The sequence below is a fragment of the Gnatocerus cornutus genome, chromosome 2 (genome assembly GCF_029298725.1).
Source record: "Gnatocerus cornutus isolate USDA-ARS CGAHR chromosome 2, icGnaCorn1.1, whole genome shotgun sequence".
NCBI classification, from domain to species: domain Eukaryota; kingdom Metazoa; phylum Arthropoda; class Insecta; order Coleoptera; family Tenebrionidae; genus Gnatocerus; species Gnatocerus cornutus.
Window position 1 is genome coordinate 12,929,038 of NC_142234.1, and position 25,357 is coordinate 12,954,394.

General features: G+C 34.8%; 7 protein-coding genes and 1 non-coding gene across 13 annotated transcripts; 7 read left to right on the plus strand and 1 right to left on the minus strand.

Annotated features, from left to right (window-relative positions):
- The first annotated feature begins 361 nt into the window (after window positions 1–361).
- Oseg1 (intraflagellar transport protein Oseg1) lies at window positions 362–5,466 on the plus strand. Its single transcript, XM_088030109.1, has 15 exons — window positions 362–659; window positions 725–1,511; window positions 1,564–1,761; window positions 2,088–2,369; window positions 2,419–2,848; window positions 2,895–3,022; window positions 3,067–3,228; window positions 3,282–3,439; window positions 3,489–3,763; window positions 3,811–3,955; window positions 4,005–4,202; window positions 4,270–4,544; window positions 4,594–4,793; window positions 5,086–5,256; window positions 5,305–5,466. The coding sequence occupies exons 1-15, from the start codon at window positions 601–603 to the stop codon at window positions 5,419–5,421; spliced, it is 3,585 nt and encodes a 1,194-aa protein (XP_087886235.1). The 5' UTR covers window positions 362–600; the 3' UTR covers window positions 5,422–5,466.
- A 55-nt stretch (window positions 5,467–5,521) lies between these two features.
- On the plus strand, window positions 5,522–6,498 carry RpL28 (ribosomal protein L28). Its single transcript, XM_088030117.1, has 4 exons — window positions 5,522–5,601; window positions 5,821–5,915; window positions 6,083–6,325; window positions 6,376–6,498. Exons 2-4 carry the CDS (start codon window positions 5,829–5,831, stop codon window positions 6,457–6,459), a joined length of 414 nt encoding a protein of 137 aa, XP_087886243.1. The 5' UTR covers window positions 5,522–5,601; window positions 5,821–5,828; the 3' UTR covers window positions 6,460–6,498.
- Window positions 6,499–6,504: 6 nt separating this feature from the next.
- Window positions 6,505–7,203, plus strand: Samtor (S-adenosylmethionine sensor upstream of TORC1). Its single transcript, XM_088030114.1, has 2 exons — window positions 6,505–7,037; window positions 7,127–7,203. The coding sequence occupies exons 1-2, from the start codon at window positions 6,576–6,578 to the stop codon at window positions 7,148–7,150; spliced, it is 486 nt and encodes a 161-aa protein (XP_087886240.1). The 5' UTR covers window positions 6,505–6,575; the 3' UTR covers window positions 7,151–7,203.
- A 397-nt stretch (window positions 7,204–7,600) lies between these two features.
- Window positions 7,601–13,190, plus strand: pins (G-protein-signaling modulator pins). 3 transcript variants are annotated; one of them, XM_088030113.1, is made up of 10 exons: window positions 7,601–7,841; window positions 7,967–8,199; window positions 8,252–8,312; window positions 8,439–8,530; window positions 8,897–9,136; window positions 9,403–9,667; window positions 9,838–10,044; window positions 11,084–11,282; window positions 11,331–11,697; window positions 11,746–13,190. In XM_088030113.1, exons 1-10 carry the CDS (start codon window positions 7,797–7,799, stop codon window positions 11,828–11,830), a joined length of 1,794 nt encoding a protein of 597 aa, XP_087886239.1. In that variant the 5' UTR covers window positions 7,601–7,796; the 3' UTR covers window positions 11,831–13,190. The 3 variants fall into 3 exon arrangements, with proteins under 3 accessions (XP_087886239.1, XP_087886236.1, XP_087886238.1); XM_088030110.1 differs by having other exon boundaries at window positions 7,602–7,841; window positions 8,252–8,530; XM_088030112.1 differs by having other exon boundaries at window positions 7,602–7,841; window positions 8,252–8,530; window positions 9,838–10,005.
- Surf1 (surfeit locus protein 1) lies at window positions 13,164–14,550 on the minus strand. Of its 2 annotated transcripts, none has more exons than XM_088030115.1 (5): window positions 14,101–14,550; window positions 13,928–14,049; window positions 13,681–13,878; window positions 13,458–13,631; window positions 13,164–13,410 (listed from the first exon to the last, which is right to left on the minus strand). In XM_088030115.1, the coding sequence occupies exons 1-5, from the start codon at window positions 14,272–14,274 to the stop codon at window positions 13,200–13,202; spliced, it is 879 nt and encodes a 292-aa protein (XP_087886241.1). In that variant the 5' UTR covers window positions 14,275–14,550; the 3' UTR covers window positions 13,164–13,199. The 2 variants fall into 2 exon arrangements, with proteins under 2 accessions (XP_087886241.1, XP_087886242.1); XM_088030116.1 differs by having other exon boundaries at window positions 14,105–14,198.
- A 4-nt stretch (window positions 14,551–14,554) lies between these two features.
- LOC148179162 (uncharacterized) lies at window positions 14,555–20,341 on the plus strand. 2 transcript variants are annotated; one of them, XM_088030107.1, is made up of 11 exons: window positions 14,555–17,387; window positions 17,438–17,578; window positions 17,627–17,878; window positions 17,923–18,031; window positions 18,082–18,252; window positions 18,301–18,508; window positions 18,556–18,785; window positions 18,838–19,112; window positions 19,165–19,386; window positions 19,438–19,654; window positions 19,700–20,341. In XM_088030107.1, exons 1-11 carry the CDS (start codon window positions 14,674–14,676, stop codon window positions 19,883–19,885), a joined length of 4,725 nt encoding a protein of 1,574 aa, XP_087886233.1. In that variant the 5' UTR covers window positions 14,555–14,673; the 3' UTR covers window positions 19,886–20,341. The 2 variants fall into 2 exon arrangements, with proteins under 2 accessions (XP_087886233.1, XP_087886234.1); XM_088030108.1 differs by having other exon boundaries at window positions 18,082–18,186.
- A 1,074-nt stretch (window positions 20,342–21,415) lies between these two features.
- Window positions 21,416–22,867, plus strand: Pdxk (pyridoxal kinase). 2 transcript variants are annotated; one of them, XM_088030118.1, is made up of 2 exons: window positions 21,416–21,539; window positions 21,590–22,867. In XM_088030118.1, the coding sequence occupies exon 2, from the start codon at window positions 21,782–21,784 to the stop codon at window positions 22,667–22,669; it is 888 nt and encodes a 295-aa protein (XP_087886244.1). In that variant the 5' UTR covers window positions 21,416–21,539; window positions 21,590–21,781; the 3' UTR covers window positions 22,670–22,867. The 2 variants fall into 2 exon arrangements, with proteins under 2 accessions (XP_087886244.1, XP_087886245.1); XM_088030119.1 differs by having other exon boundaries at window positions 21,417–21,519.
- Window positions 22,868–22,969: 102 nt separating this feature from the next.
- Window positions 22,970–23,042, plus strand: TRNAR-ACG (transfer RNA arginine (anticodon ACG)). The gene has a single exon. It is a non-coding gene; the product is annotated as a tRNA-Arg (tRNA).
- The last annotated feature ends 2,315 nt before the right edge of the window (window positions 23,043–25,357 follow it).

The following is a 25,357-nucleotide window of genomic DNA, read 5'->3' on the forward strand; positions in this document are numbered from 1 at the left end:
CTGATATTAAAAGAAAATGAGGAATATAATGCAAGATGTAATGATACTACATAATACTACCTAGTATTTAAATGTAATTTTTCCATTACTACGTGACATGCAATCGTAACTTGAATGAAAATTAAATTGACCTGTCTGGGTACAGCTTTTTTACTGAATTTTTTGCATGAGCTGTTTTTATTTAATGACACGAAATTTCTTGCATTATTACGACTTCAATATTTTTTTTATTTTTAATTACTAGTATTTGAAATTGTCGAATAGAAAAAATTATAGTGAAATGAGGTACCACCTAATTTCACAATCGGGAGATTTTAAAATAATTTATTAAAAATGTTAATTTAAAAAAATAAAAAAAAACTGCACCAATTTAAATGGTTATGGCAGAAAATTGCGCACTTGTACGTTGTGTTGCATAAGCACGCACAACTCTTCTGTCATTCTGCGTCAGTTGCGTCAGTGTCGCCTTGGTAACTGTGTACAAACTTATTTTAAACGTCATTGTTCTGAATCTAAAACTACTCATTTTCTTCTTTTGGTTTGTTTTATAACCGAATTATCTAATTATGAAAGTGTAGAAACCAAAACGTACCTTCCAAAATGCGTACAATACCAAAATGGGCCGACAAAGTTCAAGACAATGATAAAAAAGGACAAACGTAAGTGCAAATTTCTCACGTTTTCCATTATTTGTCGGCAATATGATTTTATAACCCATTTGCAGTATTTACGACTTATGTTTCAACCCAGAAGGTACCCAATTGATTGTGGCAAGTGGTAATCATGTTTTAGTTTATGATACATGTGATGGTAGCTTGATTCAAACTTTAAAAGGCCATAAAGACAAAGTTCATTGTGTTTCATACGCGAAAAATGGTCTTAAGTTTGCAAGTGGAAGTGCAGACAAAACAGTAATTATCTGGTCCAGTAAACTGGAAGGACTATTAAAGTATAGTCACAGTGATTCAGTCCAATGTCTTTTATTCAATCCATTATCACACCAATTGGCTTCTTGTGCCTTAACAGATTTTGCGTTCTGGAGCTCAGAACAGAAAGCAGTTCAAAAGCATAAAACCAATGTGAAAATTAATGCTTGCTCTTGGACTAATGATGGGCAATACTTAGCCTTGGGCCTAAACAATGGAATTATATCAATAAGAAACAAACTAGGAGAGGAAAAAGGGAGAATTGAACGTCCTCAGAATCCTGCGATTTGGGCTCTCTCTTGGAGCACTTATAAAGATGACCAAACAGACATGCTCTGCGTCACTGACTGGAATAAAACATTATCATTTTATACGTTGGGAGGTAAACTAGTAGGAAAGGAAAGAAACATCGGATTTGAACCTCTAAAAGTGTCTTACTTCCCAAAAGGAGAATACATTTTAATTAGTGGAGTAAACAAAGCATGTATCATGTATACTAGAGATGGTATTAAACTTGATATGATAGGAGACCAACAGAACGCCTGGGTCTGGTGTTGTGCAGCCCATCCAAATGGTAATTTTGTTGTAAGTTGAAAAAAAAGCACTTGATACACATTTTCAATGACGTGTTTTGTAGGTAATGGGGTGCCAAGATGGAACTATTGCTTACTATCAATTAATTTTTAACACCGTTCATGGATTGTACAAAGAAAGATACGCATTTAGAGAGAACATGACAGATGTTATTATCCAACATCTTATCACGGAGCAGAAAGTTCGCATTAAGTGCAGGGATCTGATTAAGAAAATTGCGATTTTCAAACATAGATTAGCTGTAAGTCATTTTACCAATTTATAGAGCTGTCCCAAACTGTGATTTAAACGCTAAAATTACATTGAAATTTAGTTGGTATTTCATTTATGTATTGCTCTTGGCCCTTTATTTGGCTTCGTGCCAACAAACTCTAAACTGAGCGAGCGCTTCAAGCGTATTCCAGTGTCCAAATTTATTTCATTGCAATTGAAAAACCACCAAGCCCCTGCATAAAATGATTCACGAATTCACAACTGCATTGTGCATTGCATTGCAGTCAAGTACACTTTCGGATTCGCGATAAAAAATCTCATTTTTACTCAATTACATGAAGTTACGATATTTAGGTGCAACTACCAGAAAGAGTGATTATCTACGAGCTCTACTCTAACGACGCCAACGACATGCACTACAGAGCCAAAGAAAAAATCACCCAAAAATTGGATTGCAGTCTTTTGGTAGTGTGTAGTGAGCATTTGGTTGTATGTCAAGAAAAAAAACTACAAAGCATGTTCTTCTCCGGTCAAAATGAGAGAGAATGGAACTTCGACAGCCCCATTCGCTACATTAAAATCATAGGAGGACCTCCTGGTAAAGAAGGCTTAATTTTAGGCCTGAAGAATGGACAAGTGCGTAATAAAATTAACTTTCATCCGAATTCTCACATTGTTTTTAAAGGTCTGGGAAGTTCATCTCGATAACATTCACCCATTACTTAAGGTCACAGTAAATGACGGTATTCGATGTCTGGATTTGAGTCAAAAGAAGGAAAGACTGGCCGTTGTTGACGAGACTGGACTATTACAAGTTTTTCATACAAAAAACGGCGATTTGTATTACCAAGAGCCTAGCACTAACAGCGTCGCTTTTAACAACTTATATGAAGACATGATTGCTTTTAGTGGGAATGGTTCGTTGGCTATCAAAGTGCTCGATTTCCCGGCTCATCGTCAAAAAATGACGGGATTTGTCGTGGGTTTATCGGGCGCAAAAGTTTTTTGTTTAAACGGATCAGCTATGGTGACACTGGAGTTGCCGTTAAGTGCTCCAATGTACCAATATATTGACAAGAAAATGTTCCGTGAAGCTTACAAAGTTGCATGTTTAGGTTCGTCCCCAATGAGAATTTATATTAGTTTAAAGGCTTTTTCAAGGTGTAACTGATGGAGACTGGGAAGAACTTGGTCACGCAGCATTAGAAGTCCTAGAATTTGAAATAGCTCGCTTGGCGTTTATTAAACTACAAGACTTTTCATACTTGGAGCTCATTCAAGATTTACAAGTACGAGCAATTTCTTGTGTAATTTGTCTAATTTTTTATTGTAGGAACAAGAAAAGAAGGGTGGAACAAATCGAGAAGCTATGATTGGCGATATTTATGCCCACAGGGGACGGTTGAAGGAGGCAGCGAGATTGTACCAAAAAGCTGGTCAAGAACATAAAGCTCTCACCATGTACACCGACCTGCGAATGTTTGATTTGGCACAAGTGTGTTAAAAATAGCATGAAATACCCGTAATTTTATTGGTGTTTTTCTTTAGGAGTATTTAGGCTCCAGTGACAACAATGATTTAATCCGCCAGAAAGCCGATTGGGCGAAAAATATAAATGAACACAAAGCGGCCGCAGAAATGTACCTTTCAGTTGGCGACACTCAAGCAGCTATAGACATTTACGGAGAGAAGGGCTGGGCTGATCAGTAATTATTCTCATTCTTTGAAATTTAGTTCTAATTTATATTTCGTTAGATTGATTGAGTTGGGCAGAAGACTCGAAAAAACCGACAGATCTGCTTTATTGTCAGTCGCAGAACATTTAAAATCATTGAATCAAGCATCATTTGCTGCGGAAATCTACCGTAGACTGGGCGATTCAGCTGCTGTCTTGCAATTACACGTGGAAGCCAAAGAATGGACGCAGGCATTCACGTTGGTTCAAACTCAGCCTCAGTATAAAGCTTTAGTGTATGTTCCGTACGCTCACTGGCTGGCCGAAAATGACAAGTTCGTCCAAGCCCAGAAAGGTGGGTTTTAAAGATTTTTAGAAAAGTGTTAATTGTAACTTTTGCAGCGTTTTATAAGGCTGGAAAACCGGAAGAGGCGTTCAAAGTCCTACAACAGCTTATAGACAATGCGATAACTGAATGTAGGTTTCAAGACGCTGGGTATTATCACTGGATTGTGTCAAGGCAATTCCTAGATCTGGCTAAGGAAAAGTAACTCTAATAATTGAGTTTGAGTTTTCATGTCCTTGTTAATTTTCAGCTTGGACAATAAGAACGAGTTTTTGGAAAATTGCGAAATAAACGAACGTTTAGCGGGTGTTTACTACGCTTTTCAGGCAGTTCACAGATACTTGGAGGAACCATTCACATCTTACATGCCTGAAGCCCTTTTTAACATCGCGCGATTTCTAATGAGTGAAACCAGTAACAGCCACCGTCCCAAAGGAGTTTCATTATTGTATCCTTTTTACTGTCTTGAAATCGGAATATCAACGAACTCGTTTTTTCCTTAAGCTTGAATCCAGTGCGATTTTATATTCTTTATCAAAACAGGCCCGAAAACTAGGCGCAAATAAATTCGCCAAACAAATTTTTGATAGAATCCAGACTCTCCGTATCCCGCAGAAATTCCAAGAACAAGTTGAAATTGCAAGCATAGCAGCGAAAGCTCGCCCCTATAGTGACCCTGAAGAACTCCTTCCTATGTGTTATCGTTGCTCCACTTACAATCCCTTGGCCAGTGTCAGCAATCGATGCGTGAATTGTGGTCAAAAATTTGTATATTCGTACGTGAGTTTTGGTAAGTTTTTCGGGTGATTAGTACGTTTTTATTTCACTGTGATTTTAAGAAATACTGCCACTGGTGGAATTCGTTTTATCTGAAGACATAACAGATGTAGAAGCCGTCAGACTAATTGAAACGCCACCTAATGATACGTCGAAAGGAGAGAATTGGAGGACAGAAGTGTCTGATAGTCATCAGACATTACAACTAGATGTTGACGATGAGGAAAAGGATCCGTTCGCCGCCAGATTAGCTTGCTTTGAGGTTTTTTATTATCAAATTAGCATTGTGTAACTTCGAGATTTATTCATTCTCGCAGCTCTATAAAATTCAGGGCACGTCGGCTAATCCAGACTAAAAACACCGCCATAAATAGACTGTCTAGCTATCCCAAATTTGAGATTGTTTTTGTCAAATCAATTTTTTAATACCCCATAATTAAACGAGGCGTATCGTAAAAATTCATGATGCTGTTGAAAAAAATGACTTTTTTGTCAATTTCATAACTAGTTTTTATCCAATGCCATAAATGTTCGTTAACCGTTTTTTACTTTAGGCCGGCGATGGCGACGGGAGTTTTGCACCTGTAATTGTAAACAGAAAAACTTTGTTGTCCATGGACAGTACCTCTGTACTAATTTGTAAATGGAATCCACCCTTGAGGTATCAATTCTTTAAAAACCTCTTGCCGGAACTTCAAATTACAATGTGTTACTCATGTTTTAAGGTAATTAAGGCGTTCTGGCTAATCTAACATTAAATAACGTGTTTTCAGGCATTCCACGTTGATGATTTTGAATTACAGCTGTTACAAAAAGGTTACTGCCCATTTTGCCGAGCACCACCGGAAAATTCTTTAACTAGTGATTCGTCTGACGATTTGTTAATCTGAAGCTATAGTCCGTCCGAAATTAATAATAAAGTTTATTTCTTCAAATTGTTCTGTGATTTCAAACCTGGGGATTTAAATTTGAATTTCCCGCTGTTACAGAGGTCGCTAGTGTAGCAAGCGTTTCCGATTTCAAACGTCAAGTCCGCCATTTCTCTCTTTTCCGAAGTTTGTTAATCGAAGGTTAGTGCTGTTGCGAATTATTTTTGATCAAATAAAGCAATATTCAAATCTAGTTTAACGAATTAATTGTATTTAGTGCGAAATTAAGTAGCACGTTGTTTTAATAATGAAAACTTGAGTACTTGATTGGTCAAATTGGTTCGAATGGAAACACGTGGATTTCCGACATTTGTGCCTGTAATTTTCCTAATTTTGATAGTAATTTTGTTTTTGTTTTAGAATTAGCAATGTCGGCCCATTTGGTCTGGAGCATCATTCGCAACAACAACGCGTTTCTTGCCAAGAAGCGCAATATTAACAAGCCTTTCAGTACTGTAAGTACGTATTGTTTAAGGTTTTTAGTTTAAAGAGATATTTATGATGATTTTTACCACCAAGATCTCCGAAAGTTATGACGATAACTTCTGCAAAACTGAGGATTTTTAAATGAAACTATTTTTTTTGTGTTTTGAAGTAGATTTGAACTCAAATTGCATTTCAGGAACCCAACAATTTGACCAACTTGAGTTCATACAGATACAATGGTTTAGTTCACAAGAAAACTGTTGGCATTGTGGATGCACCTGACAAGAAAGGCTTCACTGTTGTGTACAAAAAAGCCAACAAACAGAATAAACCAAGGCAAGGAACTGTCAAGAGAACCATGAAATCTGGACCCAGAAGATCCTTAGCTAAGTTGGAGAGGCTCCTTAAAGCTAACAAATACCGCACGGATTTGACTAAAGTGAGTGTGGTAATCAAAAAGTAAAAATGAAGCTAATATGAATTTTTCAGGCTGCCCTTCGCAGAGCCAGTGCTGTCCTCAGGTCACAGAAACCTTTACCTGCTAAAAAACAGAAGGCAAAGAAACAAGAATAATTATAAATTCTTTAAATAAACGATCTTTATTATATTAAAGTGTTTAATTTACATACCCTTCAGCTGAAGCATTAGGTTTCTAACCTCAAACTAGCTCGGTAATTTATTAGTAAGAAATGGCGACATCTAAGCACTTGGCGTCTTCAGAGTTTGTTAAAAACATCCATGAAAAGTTACGACAAGACTCTAAAGTTCTAGGGCCTGATCAAGCCTGGAAAAATCATTGTGAAGATGCAGAAAGTTTAAAGAAATATGCGACAGCAATGCACGATCTCGCCGCAAATCACTGGGAAAACAACTACAAATCAACAAAAGCCACCTCAAGAGTTGAATGGGTCCATGACTTTTGCCAATTCTACTTCTCAAGCGAGCTTTTGAGGCAGAGGCAACGTGAAATAGAAATTGCTAGTAAAATAAACTTAGAAGTTCCCACACATGAAGAGACAAAGAAAACTTTGTATAAACTTCTAGATGTAGGAAGTTGTTACAACCCATTTAAAAAGTATCCCAGTTTTGAGGTCCTCCCTATAGATATTGCGCCCGCGACCAGTGATGTTTATAAATGTGATTTTTTAAATGTAAAGATCCACTCTTGTGATTTAGTAGTGAATACTAACACAGAAATCTGTGAGTTACCACTAGACTCTTTTGATGTGGTTGTTTTTAGTTTGTTGTTGGAGTACTTCCCTGATCCAACTCAAAGACTCTTGTGTTGTTCCAAAGCATACAATTTATTGACTCCTGAGGGAATTCTTGTGATTATCACTCCTGATTCAAAGCATGTGGGGGCGAATGCAAAAATCATGAAGTCTTGGCGTTTCATTCTAGCCAAAATTGGACTTTCTCGGATTAAGTATGAGAAATTAGCACACTTACATTGTATGGTTTTTCGGAAAAGCCTCAAACTGAAAATTGCACAAAGATGGGCACTGTTGCAAAACGAGGAACAGTTCTATCACGATTTCGTAATTCCTCAGGATTTCAAGAAAAAAATCGACGTCCTTTTTGAAAAAGAAGCTACTGGTTGTAACGCGACTTTATTTAATGAACTTCCAAGCTCTGTTTAATAAAAAATCGTGTTTTTTTTATTTAGCGTTTGATTTGAAATGCGCGCTTGGCGTCAAACTGGCTTACAATTAAGGGTAAACTAAAAATTCCCCAGGTTGAACGATAAAAGTGACAGTTGCAGGAAAAGGAGTGTTGATGGTTGTGTTGGGTTTGACATCACAAACTCTTTTATGGTTGTGTTTTCCGAATGATGAGAGAATAAATGAGTGATTCATAACTTAAGTGCTTTTAATTGCTTTAAATAATTAAATTATTTTATTTAACACAAAATGTCACTGAGTGCAAGTGCGGAGAATCTAACAATTGAAGCACAGGTGTGTTGTTTTCCTTTTAAATTTGAAATTGTTATTGAGAAATCTGCATTCTTGGAATTGTCTAGTCACTTAACAAATAATTGCTTCATTTTGTAACTAATTTCACGCTTTATTATGTTTTTAAGGATTATGATGGTTCCAGTAATATGTGCTTGGAACTCGCCTTGGAAGGTGAACGTCTCTGCAAGGCAGGAGATTGTAGAGCTGGAGTAGCGTTTTTTCAAGCTGCTATCCAAGCTGGAACAGACGATTTACGAACTTTAAGTGCCATTTATAGTCAGTTGGGAAACGCATATTTTTATCTTGGAGATTATGGGAAAGCTATGCAATATCACAAACATGACCTAACTTTAGCAAGGTACTGATATTTGTAAGTGTAACGGAAACAGTTGATAATATCATTTCTTTAGAACAATGGGTGATAAATTGGGTGAAGCTAAATCATCAGGAAACCTGGGTAATACTCTTAAGGTAATGGGTAGATTTGACGAAGCTGTAGTGTGCTGTAAACGGCATCTAGAGCTTTCGAGAGAGTTAGGCGATAGATTAAGTGAAGGGCGAGCTTTATACAATTTAGGAAATGTGTTTCATGCTAAGGGGAAACACATTGGACGGGTGGGACATAAGGACCCAGGGGACTTTTCTGATGATGTGAAAGGTTGCCTCCAAGAAGCCGTCAGTTATTATGAGTAAGTTATGCAACTTTAAATAATTTCTTATCTAATTAAAGATTTTTAAATATTAGTCAGAAGATGTAAATTATTTTTGATTGTTCCCATAAAAAAGAAGAATAATTTCAACTTATTCTTGCATGTGCATTTGTGATTATTTCAGACGTAAAGCAATGAAGTCAGAATTTTAATGCATTTGCTCGATAGCTAGACACATCTTTATTAACAAGCACGTGTCTTATAACCACCGCATAGAATTTATTACTAATCTGTTATTAATTTAAACAGTTATGAAATAATATGTGCATTTCTATGCACACGTCTTTGACAAGTATTTCTAAATCTCCCTAATAAATTACTTTTCATGACTCAGTTTGTTTACAGGGAAAATTTAACTTTGATGAAAGAGTTAGGCGATGTTGCAGCACAAGGAAGAGCGTGTGGTAATTTGGGTAATACATTTTATTTGTTGGGAGATTTTGCTCAAGCCATACACTACCATGAAGAAAGACTGTCTATAGCAAGACAGTTTGGGGACAAAGCTGCAGAGAGGAGAGCCCACAGTAACTTAGGAAACTCACATATTTTTATGGGGCAGTTTGAAGAAGCGGCTCATCATTACAAGTAAGCCAATTTATAAAAACATACAAAAAAGTAATATAGTATTAGCATTACGTTTCCGTAAGTTTGAAAGAAATGGCATGAAAATTAAATTATTTCTTTATTTGGTTATTCCTTTTATTCAGCAAGAAATGAGAAAACTTCGGATCTACTTTTAGTTTGTTATTAAATTAAGTTCTATAGCAATATTAGTTTTGTCTTTATATTACTATCCACTGATGGATTCCTGAATTTGTATTTTTGTCACGTCTCCACAATTCACATTTCAGACGAACATTGGCTCTCGCGCAAGAACTGGGTGATCATGCGGTGGAAGCTCAAGCCTGTTATAGTTTGGGCAATACTTATACTTTATTACGGGATTACGAAACTGCCATAGAATATCATTTACGACATCTTTTGATTGCGCAAAACCTCGTCGATCGCATAGGTGAAGCTAGAGCTTGTTGGTCATTAGGAAACGCACATGCATCTCTGGGCAATCACGAAAAAGCTCTACAATTTGCGAAGAAGCACTTGGAAATCAGCAAAGAGGTATAACTTATTTTCAAACTAAACTAACACGTTCCGTCGGTGTTAATTTCTTTATTTATGGTTTATGCCGTTATGTTTGAACGGAATAGTAATCACTAATTTATTTGCACAACACTAAGTATTGTTTAAGGCAGTATTTAGTTGCGTAAGACGTTGTTGTGTTGTTTTAGCTAGGGGATCCAATGGGAGAAGCGACTGCGAAGATGAACGTGGCAGATTTAAGAAAAATTTTGAATCTGCCAGAAAGTCCAGAATCGTTATGTGACACATCATCTTCCAAAAGTACCTCACCTAAAGAACCACAAATTAACGATGTGACTCACCAAAGGATACACAGGGTGAGACGAGAAAGCATGGAACAGCTTAGTCTTATTAAGGTAGCGGCTTTTTTTGTTTTTATTTTTAAAACTGGCGTTGAAACGAACGTAAGTTTATTTTCTTTTGTCTATGTTTGCTTGCCTTTAAGCTGTAATTGTGTGTTTTGATTGGCATTTTTTGCTGTGATAATAAGCTTCCATTATGTGAAATGTATGCACTAACGTATCTTCTGTGTTTTTGTGTGTTTAATTTAAAAAAAAACCAAGACCTTCGGTGAAAGTAAACAGTAAAATTATGCGGGCACCAATTTGCGCTGTTTGGTGGCACGATTAATTCAATCTTGAAAAGGTGCACATGAATAGTAATTTTGATTGTTTTGACTTGAGAACGACGTCATCGAGAAATTCATATTTGTTTATTGTTATTATAATCCCACGTCAGGCCCTTCAATATTGATACGATTAGGGTTATCAATTTATAAACAAAAACCACTAAACCCTGTAAATATAAACATTTTTTCCCTTTTTTTTTACCAGGAAATTTCCATTTGAATTGTCTAACTGAATTCCTAAATATCTCGTGGCATCAAGGACGCATGTGGGTACACATTTTCAAACGAAAAAATTATTGGGTACAGTTCCTATTGACATGGTCTATCTTTATTTATAATGTACACAATTGTTGTCAGACATGTTTTCGTGCCACAAAGTTAATCGGAGGTTCCCTCGTTTGTTTACATTCGGATTAGTACTAATTATTGTAAATATGTACCATAATTTTAAAATACATTCAGTATAATAAAAAATACAGTTCAATATTTTTTCAATTTGGACAACTGCCAGCCTAAAGCTTGTAAATATAGCAATAAGATAAACGAATACAAAAATTGCACTCAAGAAGAACCAAACAGTGATTTTTACAACGCTTCTTAGTAATCAAGTTATACACATTGCGGCAAGAATTACAAACTTAAACATTTGACGTCAAGGCAAGGTACTGGACAAAATTATCTGTACATATTTTTATTCACTTGTTTCGAGTACATCCACGAGTTGGTTGTATCGCTCAGTGCAAGTAAGTTTGAATTTATTTCTTTAGTTGACTCCTGACGGTAAACAAAGACCTGGCCTTACCCTTCCTCCAATGAAAGCACCGTCGCCGACCAAAAATGAAGATGACGATTCTTTCTTCGACTTGTTGTCTCGATTCCAATCCAAACGTATGGATGACCAACGCTGTTCTCTGACTGTTGATAATAAGGAAAATACGAACGTAGTTAATATTCCGCGCAACGAAGGTAATTATTGTGAATTTGTTTTCTGGTGTTTATGGTAATTACTTGAAGGTCCCGATGATCTTATAGACATGATCGCGGGGATGCAAAGCAAAAGAATGGACGAACAAAGAGTGGCTCTCCCTCATCTTCCAGGGTTGCAATCGTCGTCTCTTCAGAGACTGGCGGAGTCTAGAAATAATAGTGTACCGGATGATAATTTTCTCGATCAGTTGGTTAGGTGTCAGAGTTCTAGATTGGAGGATCAAAGGTCGCCTTTACCAGTACCGGCTGTGGATGTAGAAGCTGACCCACCACCAGCGAATGCCAAAAAAAGTGGAGCTACTGTACCAGATGAAGATTTCTTTTCGTTGATCATGAGATTCCAGTCTGGGAGAATGGATGATCAAAGAGCTGCAGTGCCCCGCGTCGAACATAGGTAAAACGAATTAAATCTGTCTTGAATTTGCTCAGTTAATTGTTACAGAATGGCCAATGGGAACGTACCTCATGCAACTAATGGTATTAATAATAATTTCAAAAGCAATTCTTCTGGAAAGAAGAAGAAGTAAATTTACACTAGGTGAAAGAAAAACATTAAAAACCCCATATCTCAATATTTTATTTGTATTGACTGCCATTGGAGCATGTACCCATGTAATATAGAAGAAAGCCTAAAACAAATTATACATATACATATTCTTTTATATACTTTAAATTTTTTATATATTTTTATATTATTGAATAATTGATGTATTTAATCATTACTTTTAATTACTTTTGCATGTCATCTGTATGAGAAATACGAATATTATAAATGACTGAAATTACTCGAATGAACGAATATTTTTATTTCTTATGCACGTAACAAGTAACTTTTTATTCGCATGGCTTAACTTAATCCATGTTTGTATTGTTTTATTCTTTTGTATTGACTACAGTGAAAATGAAGTCGCGCTGCAGAAGGAAACCAGATTCTTGTTTATGTAAATTTTGGTATTCCCTCTTTGTAAAAAAGGTTTCCATCTGCTCAGCAGCTTTTGCATGTTATTGGATGTGGCAAATTTGGATGTCTAAAGAATTAAATATCAGTATTATACCGACTTTTCTACCTGATATCTAATTTTTTATTGAAGGAAGCATTTGATATGTTTGAAGAATGCTCTCTATTTTTATAAAAAAAAAATGTGATTACTTCACAGTAACATTTCTCCATCGGCAAAATGACTAAATATTGTAAAGGAGCTTTGTTACTATGATTCTATTGTAATGCAAATTTATATCAACCCATGAATTATCACTGTTATCTGAAATTTGTTGCCACATTGTACTTTTGATTTTTGTAGAACAGACGAGGTTTCTAATTTAGACCATCGCACTGTACATTAACATAGTGGTTAATATTTCTGCTGAGTACAGTGCAAAATTTTCATAGAATAGCACATGAGATCATAAAATTGTGCACATAGCTACTAGCAAAATTGTGAAGAAACCTTAAATAGTTGTTGCAAAACATGTAATTATTTTAAAAGTTAGCTTATTTATAAATTTAGAACAAGTATATTTGTAGAAGATAGTTTAAAACCAAATGGGTTAATGGAGTGCCAAATTTCTAACCATGAGCAATATTGTGGCAACAGATTTTTCTATGCATGTTTACATATAGAATGGTCCTATTTGAAAAATTTTAAAGAAAATATTCTGTCCATATGGATGCTTTATGCCGTACACATTGTTACTAATGTGAGAACAAATTAGACAAATGTTTGCCAAAGATGTTTATTCAAATATCCACATGTTTAATAATAGACTGTTGAATTTCTTCCCTCTTTTTATGAAAGATTTATATGACATTCATGTGTTAATGATATGCTGAAATGTATTGTTATTTATATGGTACAAAAGTAGGAGAATAAATTTTATTAACTGTAAGTTATTTTTTTACAATCTTCCTCCTTTAAGGATTTGTTTGTACCATAAGTAACTAGTTATGCCACTTAAACTATACCACGTAAAAATATAAGACAAGTGTTCATTGCGTAAAGAAATTCTAGTCTGGCCTCCTATGGGGCCTCCTTTTACATCAAAATCATTTGTTGCTTCCAACAAGACAGGTACGGCGCCCGTTACCATTGCCATCTGATGTAAATCCCTGAAATTAAAAAAATGTCTACTTCTAATTTTAAAATCTCAACACACCTGTAAAACCATTGGTTACTTTGTTGTTGATTTTTGGGTGTAAAGTTGGGCCTACTTTCATGTAAGCGCACTACTCCAATAACATCAACAACACCTTTTTGTTGACCTTGTTGTCTACTTGAGGGATTCTTACACTTTGCAGGAACCCATCCGCGATTTATTAAAATTGTTTCACTAAAATTCAAGTTGAATTTAAGCAGAATTTATAAAAAGCAATCTATACTTTCTGTTTGCTAGTTTAAAAGGAGTGATCACTAAATAGCCTTGATTTTGTTTTGACGATGTCGACATCAGTTGACTTTTGGTGGCTGAATCTCCTTTTAAAATTAAAGTTCTAGGTCCCAAATATAATTCCTTTTCATGTAAAAACTCGCCACGGACGTGAACAGGTCTATATTCTAAACTTTCCAACTGATCTAAACTATAAAAATGTAGTCCATGAGTAAATAAAGCGAATTAATGAAACAAACTTTTCTGGCAGCATAACTGGGTCAGCTTGTGTGAGATCTCTTAGCTTAGCTATTAGATCTTCTTTCCATTTTTTTCTCTGGACTTGCCAGGTCCCTAAACCAAAAGTAGATGCTGGCACGATCTAAAATTCCCAACGTTAGTTAACAAATACGGGAAATTAGGTCTTTATGACCAACAAGAACCATCCAAAAGAACCTATCTTTTTTGAGGTGTTCTGGGTTTGATTCACAAAAATCTTTGACTTCACATCTTTTGAATAGTTAAGTTTACTGAAATAAAGTTTAGAATAATTTGAAAACCGTTTACTACCAGAGTTAAAGCACTTTGAAATATTGGGTGAAAACATTTTAGAGGTTAGGTTGTACAATATTTTGATTTACGACAATAACATTTAGCAAACAGTAAATGTGAAAAAACCCTAGGTGGTGAATTAATATTCATTAAATAAGTTTAACCGCATTAAATGTAAAATAATGTTTGTGAGCAAACGCTATTCTCTCTCCTCATTTATTAAATGAATATACTTGTTTTTTTAAACCCAGTTTTTATAAATTACTTGTTGATTTGAAATGTAACAATGACAGATACACAAACAAAAAAAACCTAAAATCACTAGAATCATCACAAGTCAAGATAACCTAAAACTTGGTGGCGGTAAACTAAAAGTTGTGGAAGTGTATTATTATAATGGAACGGCATTCTAAAGTCTCTTAAACTATTGCTTTATTTTATCGGCATATTTACAATGGACAACAAAAGTGATAAACTCGCGCTGGACTGGGACTTCGAAAATCCCCCGTCTCCAGTTCTTTCCAATAAATCAACTCGCAAATATCTACTAAACAGAAAAAAGGAACGAAAGAGTCGTGTCAAACTCACCGAGAGATTTTCTGAAGAGCATAATTCAACAAGATCTTTCCTTTCAAATTCAAGTAATAATGAAAACTTGCTGTTAACTCCTAACAGTGATGAGCATGTTGTGGAGGAAAAACTTGAAGTTGGAAGTTTTATCACCAAAGCTGTTGACTATAAAAAGTCTGAATCTTCAACTACTTGGTCTGCATATAAAAGCAATGATTTGGAAGTTTATGAAGTAGGTTTTAAAACAGCAGGAGGCAGAAATGTTTGTTCTGTTCTTTCCAAAAATAAGCTTCAACAATCAAAGAAATTATTTCTTGATATTTTACATGCTGGTGAAACTAGTGAAGTCACTAGCAGATCTAACAAATATTCATTTCTGAGTAAGAAAAAGTCCAGAAATGACCAAAAGGCAGAAAAAGAGAATGTCATGCAAAATATTGCTGAAGATGTGAATAATTTTTGGGACCACGGTGCTTGTAAATTATTGAAACCTCTTGAATGTAATGGGTTAGATAACACAGTTGAGGATAATCAAGACCTTTTGTCCACACAAGAAACAAATCAACTGTTTTCTAACTTTACACTTTTTGAAGATCAAGAAGAAAATTTTGCAGGCTTCACTATAAGTGAAAAAGAACACAGTAGAAAAATTCATATGGAATTAGAGTCAGTCATTTCACAGTTGGTCCAAAATATTGAAAAGGACAAACTTCGTGCTAAATCTCACGTACATTTCAAGAAAGGGGAACATTTTGTTGGTTTCCATAAAGGCTTTGTCAAAGGAGCGCTAAAACCACATCAATCTGCTTGTAAGGAATTACCAACAGTTGAGCCAAATCCTTTACAAAACATAGAAATGAAGACTGAAGACAACCAAGAATTGGACTTTTTATCTTCTGAACAACTCAATGAGTTGTTTAAAATAGTGGAAAACGATGAACCTGACGAAACTATTATCGCCACAGACTTCAAAAGATTTACTGTAGATATGATTCTGGAGAGTACTAATTATTTTAACAAGTTTGTAGGCACCATTTCCAATTGTAAGAAAACAGAAGAACCCAAAATAAAATATCCTGCAGTTGGTTTCACAAGCGCTACAGGAAAAAAATGTAAGATTTCAAATTCCGCATTAGCCCAAATACAAAAGACTTTTAAAGATTTTGATTTTGGACCAATAACAAATCAGTCAATTGAAAGTTTTTCTGTAGCTGCAGATAAAAATGTTCCAACGAAATCGTCAAATCTGAAGAATAAAGGACACAATTTTTTACGTCGTACTTCTCTTGGAAATTCTTCTGAAAATACTCAATTAAGGACTACAGTCATCAATAAAAAATCCAATAGTTCTATAAGCAATTATCAAGAAAATCTACCTTCTACAAGTGGTGTAGGTTTCATGACAGCCACTGGAAATAAATATCAAATCTCAAATGCAGCCTTGGCTAAAGTACAGCAGACTTTTAAAGATTTCGAGTTGGACGGATCGTCGACTGAACATTTTCCTGTAATATTTTCTGCCACAACTTCAACAAATTTGCCGCAAAAGACGGTTGCTAATTCATCAAATTGTGATAAAAGTGCTCTGCAAGGAAATCAATCTTTTGGAAGTGGTGCAGGCTTTACCACCGCTGCTGGAAATAAATTTTGCGTTTCGGATTCCACCTTGGCTAGAGTACAACAAACATTTAAAGATTTTGATTTCCAACCCTTTTCAAATGAAGCTGTGGGCCTAAATAAGAATAGATCAATGCTAGGAAGTGAAGTTTCCTGTCACAATTATACCGGAAGCACAATCTCAACTACAACAACCGGAAGCACAACAGTAAAGGATGTTTATAACGTACCAAATTCTGCTGTGAACACTGCTCAAGAAGGTCGATCTATTGGTTTTTCAACTGCTACCGGAAATAAATTTCGCTTTTCCGACTCCGTTTTAACTGGAGTCCAAGAAACTTTTAAAGATATAGATTTTGCATCAATGATGAAATCTGGTGATGAATCTTCATGTGGGAGTTTTTCTAAAGCGAAAAAGAAATGTGCAGCAAGAGACAGGCCTTCTTTGCCACAAAGTGTTAGTGCAGATTCTTTGGATCATTCGTCGGTATTTTCTGACTCAAGCACTCTTCAAGCCGATGTTTCATTGCTATTAAATAAAAATAATAGATCTCACACAACCAAGAGATTAGGCATTTCATCGAGAAAACAAATATCAATTTCTAAAGATAAAATTGAAAGAGCGATGAAAATTTTTAACGACGAGAAATTGCCGGTGATGTCACCCTTAAAAACTAACGTTTCCGGCGTGTATAATTCCACACCTCAAAAAAACACATCTTTTGTTCCAATTGACTCTGACATAACACCAATAAAAACTGTGAATAGAACAGAAGTGGAAAATTGTTCACGCAAAGACATTTTTTCTGATGGCAGATTTAAAATGCATGGATGTACAAAAGGAACTCTCGATTCTTGGAATGCAGCTTTAGGAAACGAGAGAAGAATGTTAGAAATGAGGATACAAATAATTGCTGAGAAGCAGAAAGGTTTAGCACTGCAAAAACATTTATTAGAAGCTAGTTCGCAGGACCGACACATGTACGTTAAATCTTTTTTTTTATGCTTGTAATTATCTTTTTTTTTATCAGACGACGTAATGGAATTTTGTACAACAAAAAACATGCCAGCAATAGAGTTTCTTTGCAACATTTCGTAAAAATAGATTCCTCAACGAAGGGATCAAATATTCTTCCTCAAAATGCGTTTAACGTGCATTTTGATTATACAGAGTAAGTTTTGTGTAAAAAGTTATCACACATTTAAAGTTTCAATTATAGTCAAAACTTATCGTCAGTAGCCACTTTGGATGGTGCTTGCGTCATCCCTAACATTCACAACGAAATTGGTTTATCAGAAATAGAAATAGCATTCAAGGTAATGCCAGGAGTGGATGCAAAATTGCTCCCCAATGGTTGGATTCGAAATCACTTCAAATGGATTGTGTGGAAATTGGCGAGTTACGAAAGTTTTTCTTTGAACATGAAAACCTGTCTAACTCTCGAGAACGTTATTCAACAATTGAAATACAGGTGAGTGATTCAAAACTGAAAAAAAAATTATTTGTTGCATTTAGATACGATCGCGAAATTGATAAGGCCGAACGCTCAACGCTTAGAAAAATTTTTGAGTTAGACGACGCACCCCAAAAACGAATGGTTCTTTGTGTTTCACAAATATTCAACGTACGTTTTTGATTTAAAGTAGTATTACGTATTTACGGAATTGTTTTCAGTTGAAAAACGGACAGCGCGAAATTGAATTAACGGATGGTTGGTACAGTATTCGTACATCGATAGATGATGTTCTTTCCCAACAGATTACAAAACTAAAAATTCAGGTTGGTACTAAGCTGATGATCTGTGGAGCAGAGCTCCTTAACTGTGAAGGATGTCATCCGCTTGAGGTATTTTTACGATCCTAGAAGCGACATTTCAATTGAGAATTTTTTTAGTGCTCTGATACAGTTCGTCTAAAAATCAACGCTAATTCAACGAGAAGAACCAGATGGTACGTCAAGCTTGGATACCAGAGATCTGTAGAACCATTTCCAATAAAACTGTGCACCACATTGGCAACCGGTGGATTAATTGGGTGTGTGAAGATACTCATCGCAAGAGTATATCCCGTCAAATATTTAGAACGACAGAATAAATTAACTAGTACGTTTTGCGCCTTGTATTCTTTTTAATATCGCTTTGCTTGCTAGTTTGGAGAAACAGAAAAGCAGAAGAACTCTATGCGCAAGAGTGGGATAATAAGATCCGACAAGACATGTGCAAAATTCGAGATTCAGTAACCAGAAGTTACCAAAAACAGTTACAACAAAAGAAGATGAACAAGAACATTAGCGTCAATAATAACGAAATATCTAAAATAAATTGTCCAGAGACGCTGTTTGAATTATATCAAAACAGCAAGGATCCTGAAAGATTCCAAGTAAGTTTTTTAATTTTTAAATTAGTTGCAAGAAACTATCGTTATGTTTAAGGAATTATTGTCTTGTGCTCAAAAATCTTCGATAATCGAGTACCAGCAGCGTTTATCGTTTTTGCAACAACAAGAGTTATCCCGGAAAATAAATGACAGTATTGGTGGCTTACAAATGAATAAACGAGACGTAACGTCAGTTCTACAGCTGCGGATAATTGATATTTTAGATGAAAATCGGAAAGACTACATTTTTCAAATATGGAGGCCGTCTGACACGCATTTCGAAATGATTAAAGAATCTTTAGTTTTTTATGTCTACAATGTTGTTCCCAAGTAAGGACAATAATATGTACTGTTGAAAGGTTTACTGATTTTTTACTTTTAGAAATAATGGCAATTTTGCCACCGTGAATCGCACAAAATTTCAAGTCGAGCAAAAGGAGTTTCCAGAAGCAACCAAATATAAAAGAAAGTTGCTTCGAATTTCTGATATTAAATCTAATTTATCACAGCCCAGTTTCCACGAATTTGATACAGTGGGAATTGTAGTCGCACTCAAACTCGACAGTTTTATGCAGAACTTATGGCTAGCTGATCCGTCGGGACGGTATTTCAATCAAAACTGTGTAATTAATCAATTTTTGTAATGCTATTGTAGCTTGTTGTTTGTGAAGATTTTTGAAGCTCCAAAGAATTGTTTGTTGTTGGACAACCTAACGATAGGACGACCAGTCGCTGTTTCCAATCTCCTGTATAGCCAGTCTCAAACGAATTTTGGAGAAGCCATAGCAAATCATTTGACAATTATTTCAAGTTATCCACAACTAAAACATCTAAAGGACGGAATTAATCAGTTAAACAATGAGTTACCAAAGGTGCGTTTCATTCAATTTTGTTTTATCTAAGTTAGTATTTTGCAGAATCTTCAGGAATTTTTAAACGAATGCGAAGGAAGAATTTCGTACTATATTGATAAACTTAACATTTTAAGGGACCAGCGAAAGTCCACGTCTATCGTTCAGTCTAACTCGTTAATATCTTCTGATATATTTGATGAAAGTTCAGATGTTTTGTTTTCCATGATTGATATCGATAAGTTTACGTAATTTTTTTTGTCGTTTAAAAAGTTATTAAATCTGTTGTTGTTTATTGTATAGGTATAAAATAGTTTAATGTTTTTGGTTATTATGTTATTTCGTATACACCGTGGTCCACGAGTGATAATGAGCCTGACCGAATTCAAACTGCAACCCAAAATACATAGCATTCGTTGCCAAATGTATATTTACAACAAGACAGCTGTCAGCGTTTCGACAAATCCTTTCACTCAAGACAGTTTCTAATCGCATGTGGAATGGCATCTCCTCCGACGAAACGTTAAGCAGGAAAAAGCAATGCTAAAACTTAGCAGTCTTCATAAATTAAAGGCATAATAGCCTGAGTAGATTGTTCTGAAAAATTTGTCAACTTTCAAATATCTACGACAGCTAGTGTATGAAAATGTATGTTGGGTTGCAGTTTGAGTTTGGTCAGGCTCATTATCACTCGTGGACCACGGTGTATACCTATAATGCATTCACGATCTTTTTAGACCGCGGCAAGCCATGGAAATCTAGTAACTTGGTTGGTAGTCAACCTTTGTGAGCCAAAGTTTCCTGAAAATGATTGACATTTGTTCTGTCGATTGGAGTTGTCACCTTTTTTTGGTTATGAATTGTGTCTGAAACCTTTCCTCTGTTGCCAGTTTGAACCGAACATTCAGAACTTGATAATTTTATTAAATTTTTATCTAAAATTTTGAAATTATTTTTCAACAAATGCAATATTAATCATAATGGAAGACATTACTGCTGCTAGTACATTCCATTGGCAAGAAGTTTACCATTCTCAAGAAGCACTTCTGCCAGGTCTTGATTCTAGTCATAAAACCTTAAAAAAGTTTATTTGATCGAATTAGCATTTGAGCCAGGGTTTTATGTTATGGAATCTCACACTAAAAGCAAACTTTGGCGAATTTCGTTAACTAAAAAGTGCAGCAATTTAGAATTTGAATTGTTTTTGTTTACATAAAGTCTTGTGATCGTTCACTTCTCTGTGTTTGTAACTCATAGACTTAATAATTTTGAAAAGTGTTGTTTTCTCGGCATAAAATTCTAATTGTTGCCGCTTATCAGCCAAAACTTTTCATCTTTGGTGTCCAGAACATTGGAAACGGTTGCACGCCGCATCTAAAAATATTTTGAAAACAAACGTCTATGGGACCTTGTACCTTACAAAGAATATATTTGTAACACCTCAGATCGTTTGTTCCCGTCTTAAATCAAGGCGATCTTTTTGAAACTGCAAATAGCACATTTTTTGTTCGAAAACGAAATCACTTTAGGCATTTTATTGCAATAGTTTGAAGATAATGCCTTTAAACTGTTACTTTCACGATTAAAAGGAAACACACGATTTTTCCGGTATCAGAAAAGTGGCAAACTTGCATGCATGAAAGACACATGTCAGATGTGACAGTGAAAAAACTACCTCTGTCAGTCATTGTAGCCAACAAAAAGAAAAAAAAACATGGCCTACTCTGGTCTAAAAAGATCGTGAATGCATTATACTGAAAGAAACGTTTTTTATCAGATTATGTTAGAGCTCTATTTTGTTAAATGGACGTATTGTTGGTTGCCTACATGGTGAGATTGAAGTGCGTATAAGTTGAACGTCACAACCGTCAGTCTGACGTGCAAAAGTGAGTGATGTAATATTTAGGTTAGAATTGGCAAATCATCTCTAATTTATTTTTAATTTCTCAATTTCAGCTAATTATTGTTATAACATAACCACAATGATTATGTAGTTTTTCTAAAACTTTGTTTTACATCAAATTACATGATTATGTAATAATAATACTATAATCTTTGAGATTAGATAAATCAGTTCAAGGTACAAATCTTCCAAATATCAGTCATCAGTCGCCTTCAAGTATTAGACCCAACTTCTCAGTTAGTAAAATGGCAGAAAGCCCGCGAGTATTGTCAGTCCAAAGTCATGTAGTCTCAGGCTATGTTGGAAATAAAAGTGCTACATTTCCTCTGCAATTACTAGGTTTTGAGGTGGACACCATCAACTCAGTGCAGTTTACTAATCATACTGGATATAAGAAAGTTGCAGGCCAAGTTTTAACAGAAAAGGATTTGAATGACTTGGCTGTGGGTTTGCAAGAAAATAACTTGGACTGCTATTCTCATCTTCTCACAGGATATATTGGATCACAATCATTCCTAAACAGGGTGTGTTCACTAGTAAAGCATTTAAAGAGTGTTAATCCTAATCTCATTTATGTGTGTGACCCAGTGATGGGTGACAATGGTAAAATGTATGTACCTGAAGATCTCTTACCAGTTTATAAGAATTCAATATTGCCACTAGCGGATATTATTACTCCTAATCAGTTTGAGGTAGAACTGATAACTGATAGAAAAATAAATAATGTTGATGATGCATGGAAAGCTATTGATGTTCTTCACCAAAAGGGATGTTCAATAGTTGTAGTCTCATCAACAGAACTAGGCACAGAACACAGTCTGTTGGCTTTAGCAAGTAAGAAAGTTGGTGGAACTACTGAAAAAGTGACAATAAAAATTCCAAAGTTGCCTGCCAGCTTTACAGGAACTGGAGATTTATTTGCTGCTTTATTCCTGGCCTGGATGTACAAAACCAACAATCAACTTAAGACTTCTCTTGAGCGAACAGTTTCAACTTTACAAGCTGTTTTGAAACGTACTTTTTCCGAAAGCAAAGGAGAAGTAACACCAAAAGCTATGGAACTGAAACTGATCCAAAGCAAAAGTGATATTGAAGATCCCAATATTGTAGTTGCAGCAGAGAGTGTATTTTAACCAAAGAATGTAGCTAAGAGTGATATTTACACCAGAGCATTGTATTATCGAAGTCTTCCATGTAGATTTGGCTGTTGGTGCTTCTGTTGTTCAGATTAAAAATTTTTATCATATAATTTGTTAAAAAGTAAAATATTTTAATATAAATGTAAAGAGCAGTGTTTTTATTTAATAAATATAAAGGTCTGATTAAAGTTGCTATTGCTTTTTATTGATTTTAATTAAATTTATAAATACAACATCGAAAAATTGAAGTTGCTGCGTCCCGAATTATGTATTCAACAAAGCTTGGAACATACAGGCCCTGTGGCGCAACGGATAACGCGTCTGACTACGGATCAGAAGATTCCAGGTTCGAATCCTGGCAGGGTCGCAATGTTTTTTTCCCATGTGTGCTTTTCAAAAATTGGAAGCTGGTTTTTATTTTTATGCTTTTTTGAAGATAATGAAATACACAACAACCTCGAATACCTGTGTTTCGAAACCTGCCTGTACAGATAGTCGAATTGTTAGAAAAAAATAAGTTTCAGGCAAAAAAATTATTTATTTTTCAATTAAAAATATTAACAAAATTTATAAACATATTAACAATATTTCAACATACTGAAAGAAATTTCAACAAACAACTCCTTTAGACATAATATGGATTATATGCATAATAAAGAATTAATTAAATTGTATTTTTGTCCCAAAATTTATTCTCTCACTTGATTTTACAATTTTATTACTTATGAATTTATTTCAAGTATTTTTGTTTCTGCGAACACAACTATTCATTAAAAACACAAATTTAAACTCGTAATTTTATTTTTTCTTTCTGCACTGATTTAAATGTTACCAAACTATTTCTTATGAGGAAACAAAAATACTTGTGTACAGTGTTTTAATGTACGGATTAAGTTTGTTCTGTATGTTGAAGAAGAATTTAGGGTTTTGGGTAATAAAAGCAAATTGTCTTTCTTATCTTGATATATTTAACAATAAAAGGGTTTAATGTTAATAGTTAAATTGTAAAAGGATGTGCAACCACTGATTAAGAGTCACTTACCTTGCAGAAATGTTCAAAGCATTCATCAGAACGATCTGGATCCAGAGTTGCCAGGAGCACGAGAGAACATCTTTTTTTACGAAAAGATTGTGAAATGACGCAACGGTACGAATTTCCTTGTCGTCACCAAATTTCATTAAGATTTTACTTATTAGTGGATCAAGATTTATTTTTTATATTTGGCACCCAAAACTTCAAACATTCAAATATTATATGTACGTTGAGTTGTCTTTTGGTGTTTGAAAGAGAACGAAACAAATTTATTTAAACAATGAGTTTCTGTTTTTATCAGAAAGAAAAGAATGGAAGCTAATGGTAGACACGAACATTTAAAAACATTCCAAAAGTTTCTGGTTACCGACCAGAAAACTTGAAAAACTGGAAGAAATTCAAAATTCAAGAATTTCTACCTTAAAAGGCTTTATTAAAGGATTTCGAATATGGAGGTTTTTTTAATAATGTAATCTTTTGCGAATGACAATAGGAAACTGTCATCTACTGATGATTGTGCTTGAATTTTCTGTATTACCTAAACTATTTATTTATCTATCAACTGATGATTCACTGGGAATTCTTTTTTATTTAACTATTGAGATAGACTATCATTGTTAAATGTTAACAAAACTTATGTAGTTTACCTAAATAAGTAAGTAGATAAGTTTATTGGTTTCTACTCTAAATTTTTACATTCTGATCGATTCATCTTCGTCATTTCTAGCTTTTAGAAATATTTTTAATTATTTATTATTTTATTACATATTTGAAATTTGTGGTATTCATATATTAATATGTATTAAATCACCCCGATAAATCTTAACGATATTATTAAAATAAATCTATTATTGTAACAAACACTTTCAAAGACCACATTGATTTTGCTTAAATAAAGTTGAATATTAAAAATTAGTTCAATTTCCCTTTCTCAAGTATTTGCTTTTTAAGACTGTATGATCGTGTCACCACCTCTCATTATTGGGGTATAAAAGCCAAAACTTGAGGAGTTTCTAAGGTGTCTCGATTGCATTTCCGGCCATTCCTGGCGCATCCACCAACTGGATTGGGTAAACCGACAATCGATCGTTGTTCAAGAACCAATGAGGATTTCACTTCAGGTAACCAAGCAACACTCTAATACCTCACAATTAAGCCAATCTAAGTCATAACGTAAAGTATACTTCATTATCGAACATCGATGTAATCAAAATTAGCTTGGCGGAAGAGCGGTCGCAACGGTTGCCGACTTTACATTAAAATGGATTTGAAGGCTTTTCGTTTCTTGATTTATACTTACCTGATTTGGCGCTCTTTGAAAATACTTTAAGGGCTGTCTGTTGATCGAAAAGTGAACGCAGCAATATGTAATTTTAGACCAGTTTCCTCGGCTTATTATGCAAAATAGATCGTTCAAGTGAAACTCTTTTAGTTTACAGCAGACGCAACAAAAAACTTCGATAAAAACTCCGTTCAAGATTGAAACGTGTTATAAAACGCTCCTAATGATGTAAAATTTAGATAAAAGTGTTCGTCACGCCCTATCTTGTGTCGTTTATAAGTTACGCTGTCATGCGTGTAGGGGAGTGTGACTGAAAGCATCACTTTTAGAATGAATAAAGACTTATTATTATCGATAAAAATTACAC

What these genes read in the sequence shown, in the direction of transcription:
- Oseg1 (XM_088030109.1), top strand. Translation starts at nt 601, where the DNA reads ATGCGTACAATACCAAAATGGGCCGACAAAGTTCAAGACAATGATAAA. An exon ending in AGCTCATTCAAGATTTACAA is followed by an intron (nt 3,023 to 3,066) that starts GTACGAGCAATT and finishes TTTTTATTGTAG; the next exon opens with GAACAAGAAAAGAAGGGTGG. An exon ending in CCAGATTAGCTTGCTTTGAG is followed by an intron (nt 4,794 to 5,085) that starts GTTTTTTATTAT and finishes TTTTTACTTTAG; the next exon opens with GCCGGCGATGGCGACGGGAG.
- RpL28 (XM_088030117.1), top strand. Translation starts at nt 5,829, where the DNA reads ATGTCGGCCCATTTGGTCTGGAGCATCATTCGCAACAACAACGCGTTT. An exon ending in TTAACAAGCCTTTCAGTACT is followed by an intron (nt 5,916 to 6,082) that starts GTAAGTACGTAT and finishes ATTGCATTTCAG; the next exon opens with GAACCCAACAATTTGACCAA. An exon ending in ACCGCACGGATTTGACTAAA is followed by an intron (nt 6,326 to 6,375) that starts GTGAGTGTGGTA and finishes TGAATTTTTCAG; the next exon opens with GCTGCCCTTCGCAGAGCCAG.
- Samtor (XM_088030114.1), top strand. Translation starts at nt 6,576, where the DNA reads ATGGCGACATCTAAGCACTTGGCGTCTTCAGAGTTTGTTAAAAACATC. An exon ending in ATAAATGTGATTTTTTAAAT is followed by an intron (nt 7,038 to 7,126) that starts GTAAAGATCCAC and finishes GGTTGTTTTTAG; the next exon opens with TTTGTTGTTGGAGTACTTCC.
- pins (XM_088030110.1), top strand. Translation starts at nt 7,797, where the DNA reads ATGTCACTGAGTGCAAGTGCGGAGAATCTAACAATTGAAGCACAG. An exon ending in CATGACCTAACTTTAGCAAG is followed by an intron (nt 8,200 to 8,251) that starts GTACTGATATTT and finishes TCATTTCTTTAG; the next exon opens with AACAATGGGTGATAAATTGG. An exon ending in GTGCCCCGCGTCGAACATAG is followed by an intron (nt 11,698 to 11,745) that starts GTAAAACGAATT and finishes TAATTGTTACAG; the next exon opens with AATGGCCAATGGGAACGTAC.
- Surf1 (XM_088030115.1), bottom strand. Translation starts at nt 14,274, where the DNA reads ATGTTTTCACCCAATATTTCAAAGTGCTTTAACTCTGGTAGTAAACGG. An exon ending in CCAGTTATGCTGCCAGAAAA is followed by an intron (nt 13,879 to 13,927) that starts GTTTGTTTCATT and finishes ACATTTTTATAG; the next exon opens with TTTAGATCAGTTGGAAAGTT. An exon ending in AGTAACCAATGGTTTTACAG is followed by an intron (nt 13,411 to 13,457) that starts GTGTGTTGAGAT and finishes TTTTAATTTCAG; the next exon opens with GGATTTACATCAGATGGCAA.
- LOC148179162 (XM_088030107.1), top strand. Translation starts at nt 14,674, where the DNA reads ATGGACAACAAAAGTGATAAACTCGCGCTGGACTGGGACTTCGAAAAT. An exon ending in AAGGATGTCATCCGCTTGAG is followed by an intron (nt 18,253 to 18,300) that starts GTATTTTTACGA and finishes GAATTTTTTTAG; the next exon opens with TGCTCTGATACAGTTCGTCT. An exon ending in AGGATCCTGAAAGATTCCAA is followed by an intron (nt 18,786 to 18,837) that starts GTAAGTTTTTTA and finishes GTTATGTTTAAG; the next exon opens with GAATTATTGTCTTGTGCTCA.
- Pdxk (XM_088030118.1), top strand. Translation starts at nt 21,782, where the DNA reads ATGGCAGAAAGCCCGCGAGTATTGTCAGTCCAAAGTCATGTAGTCTCA.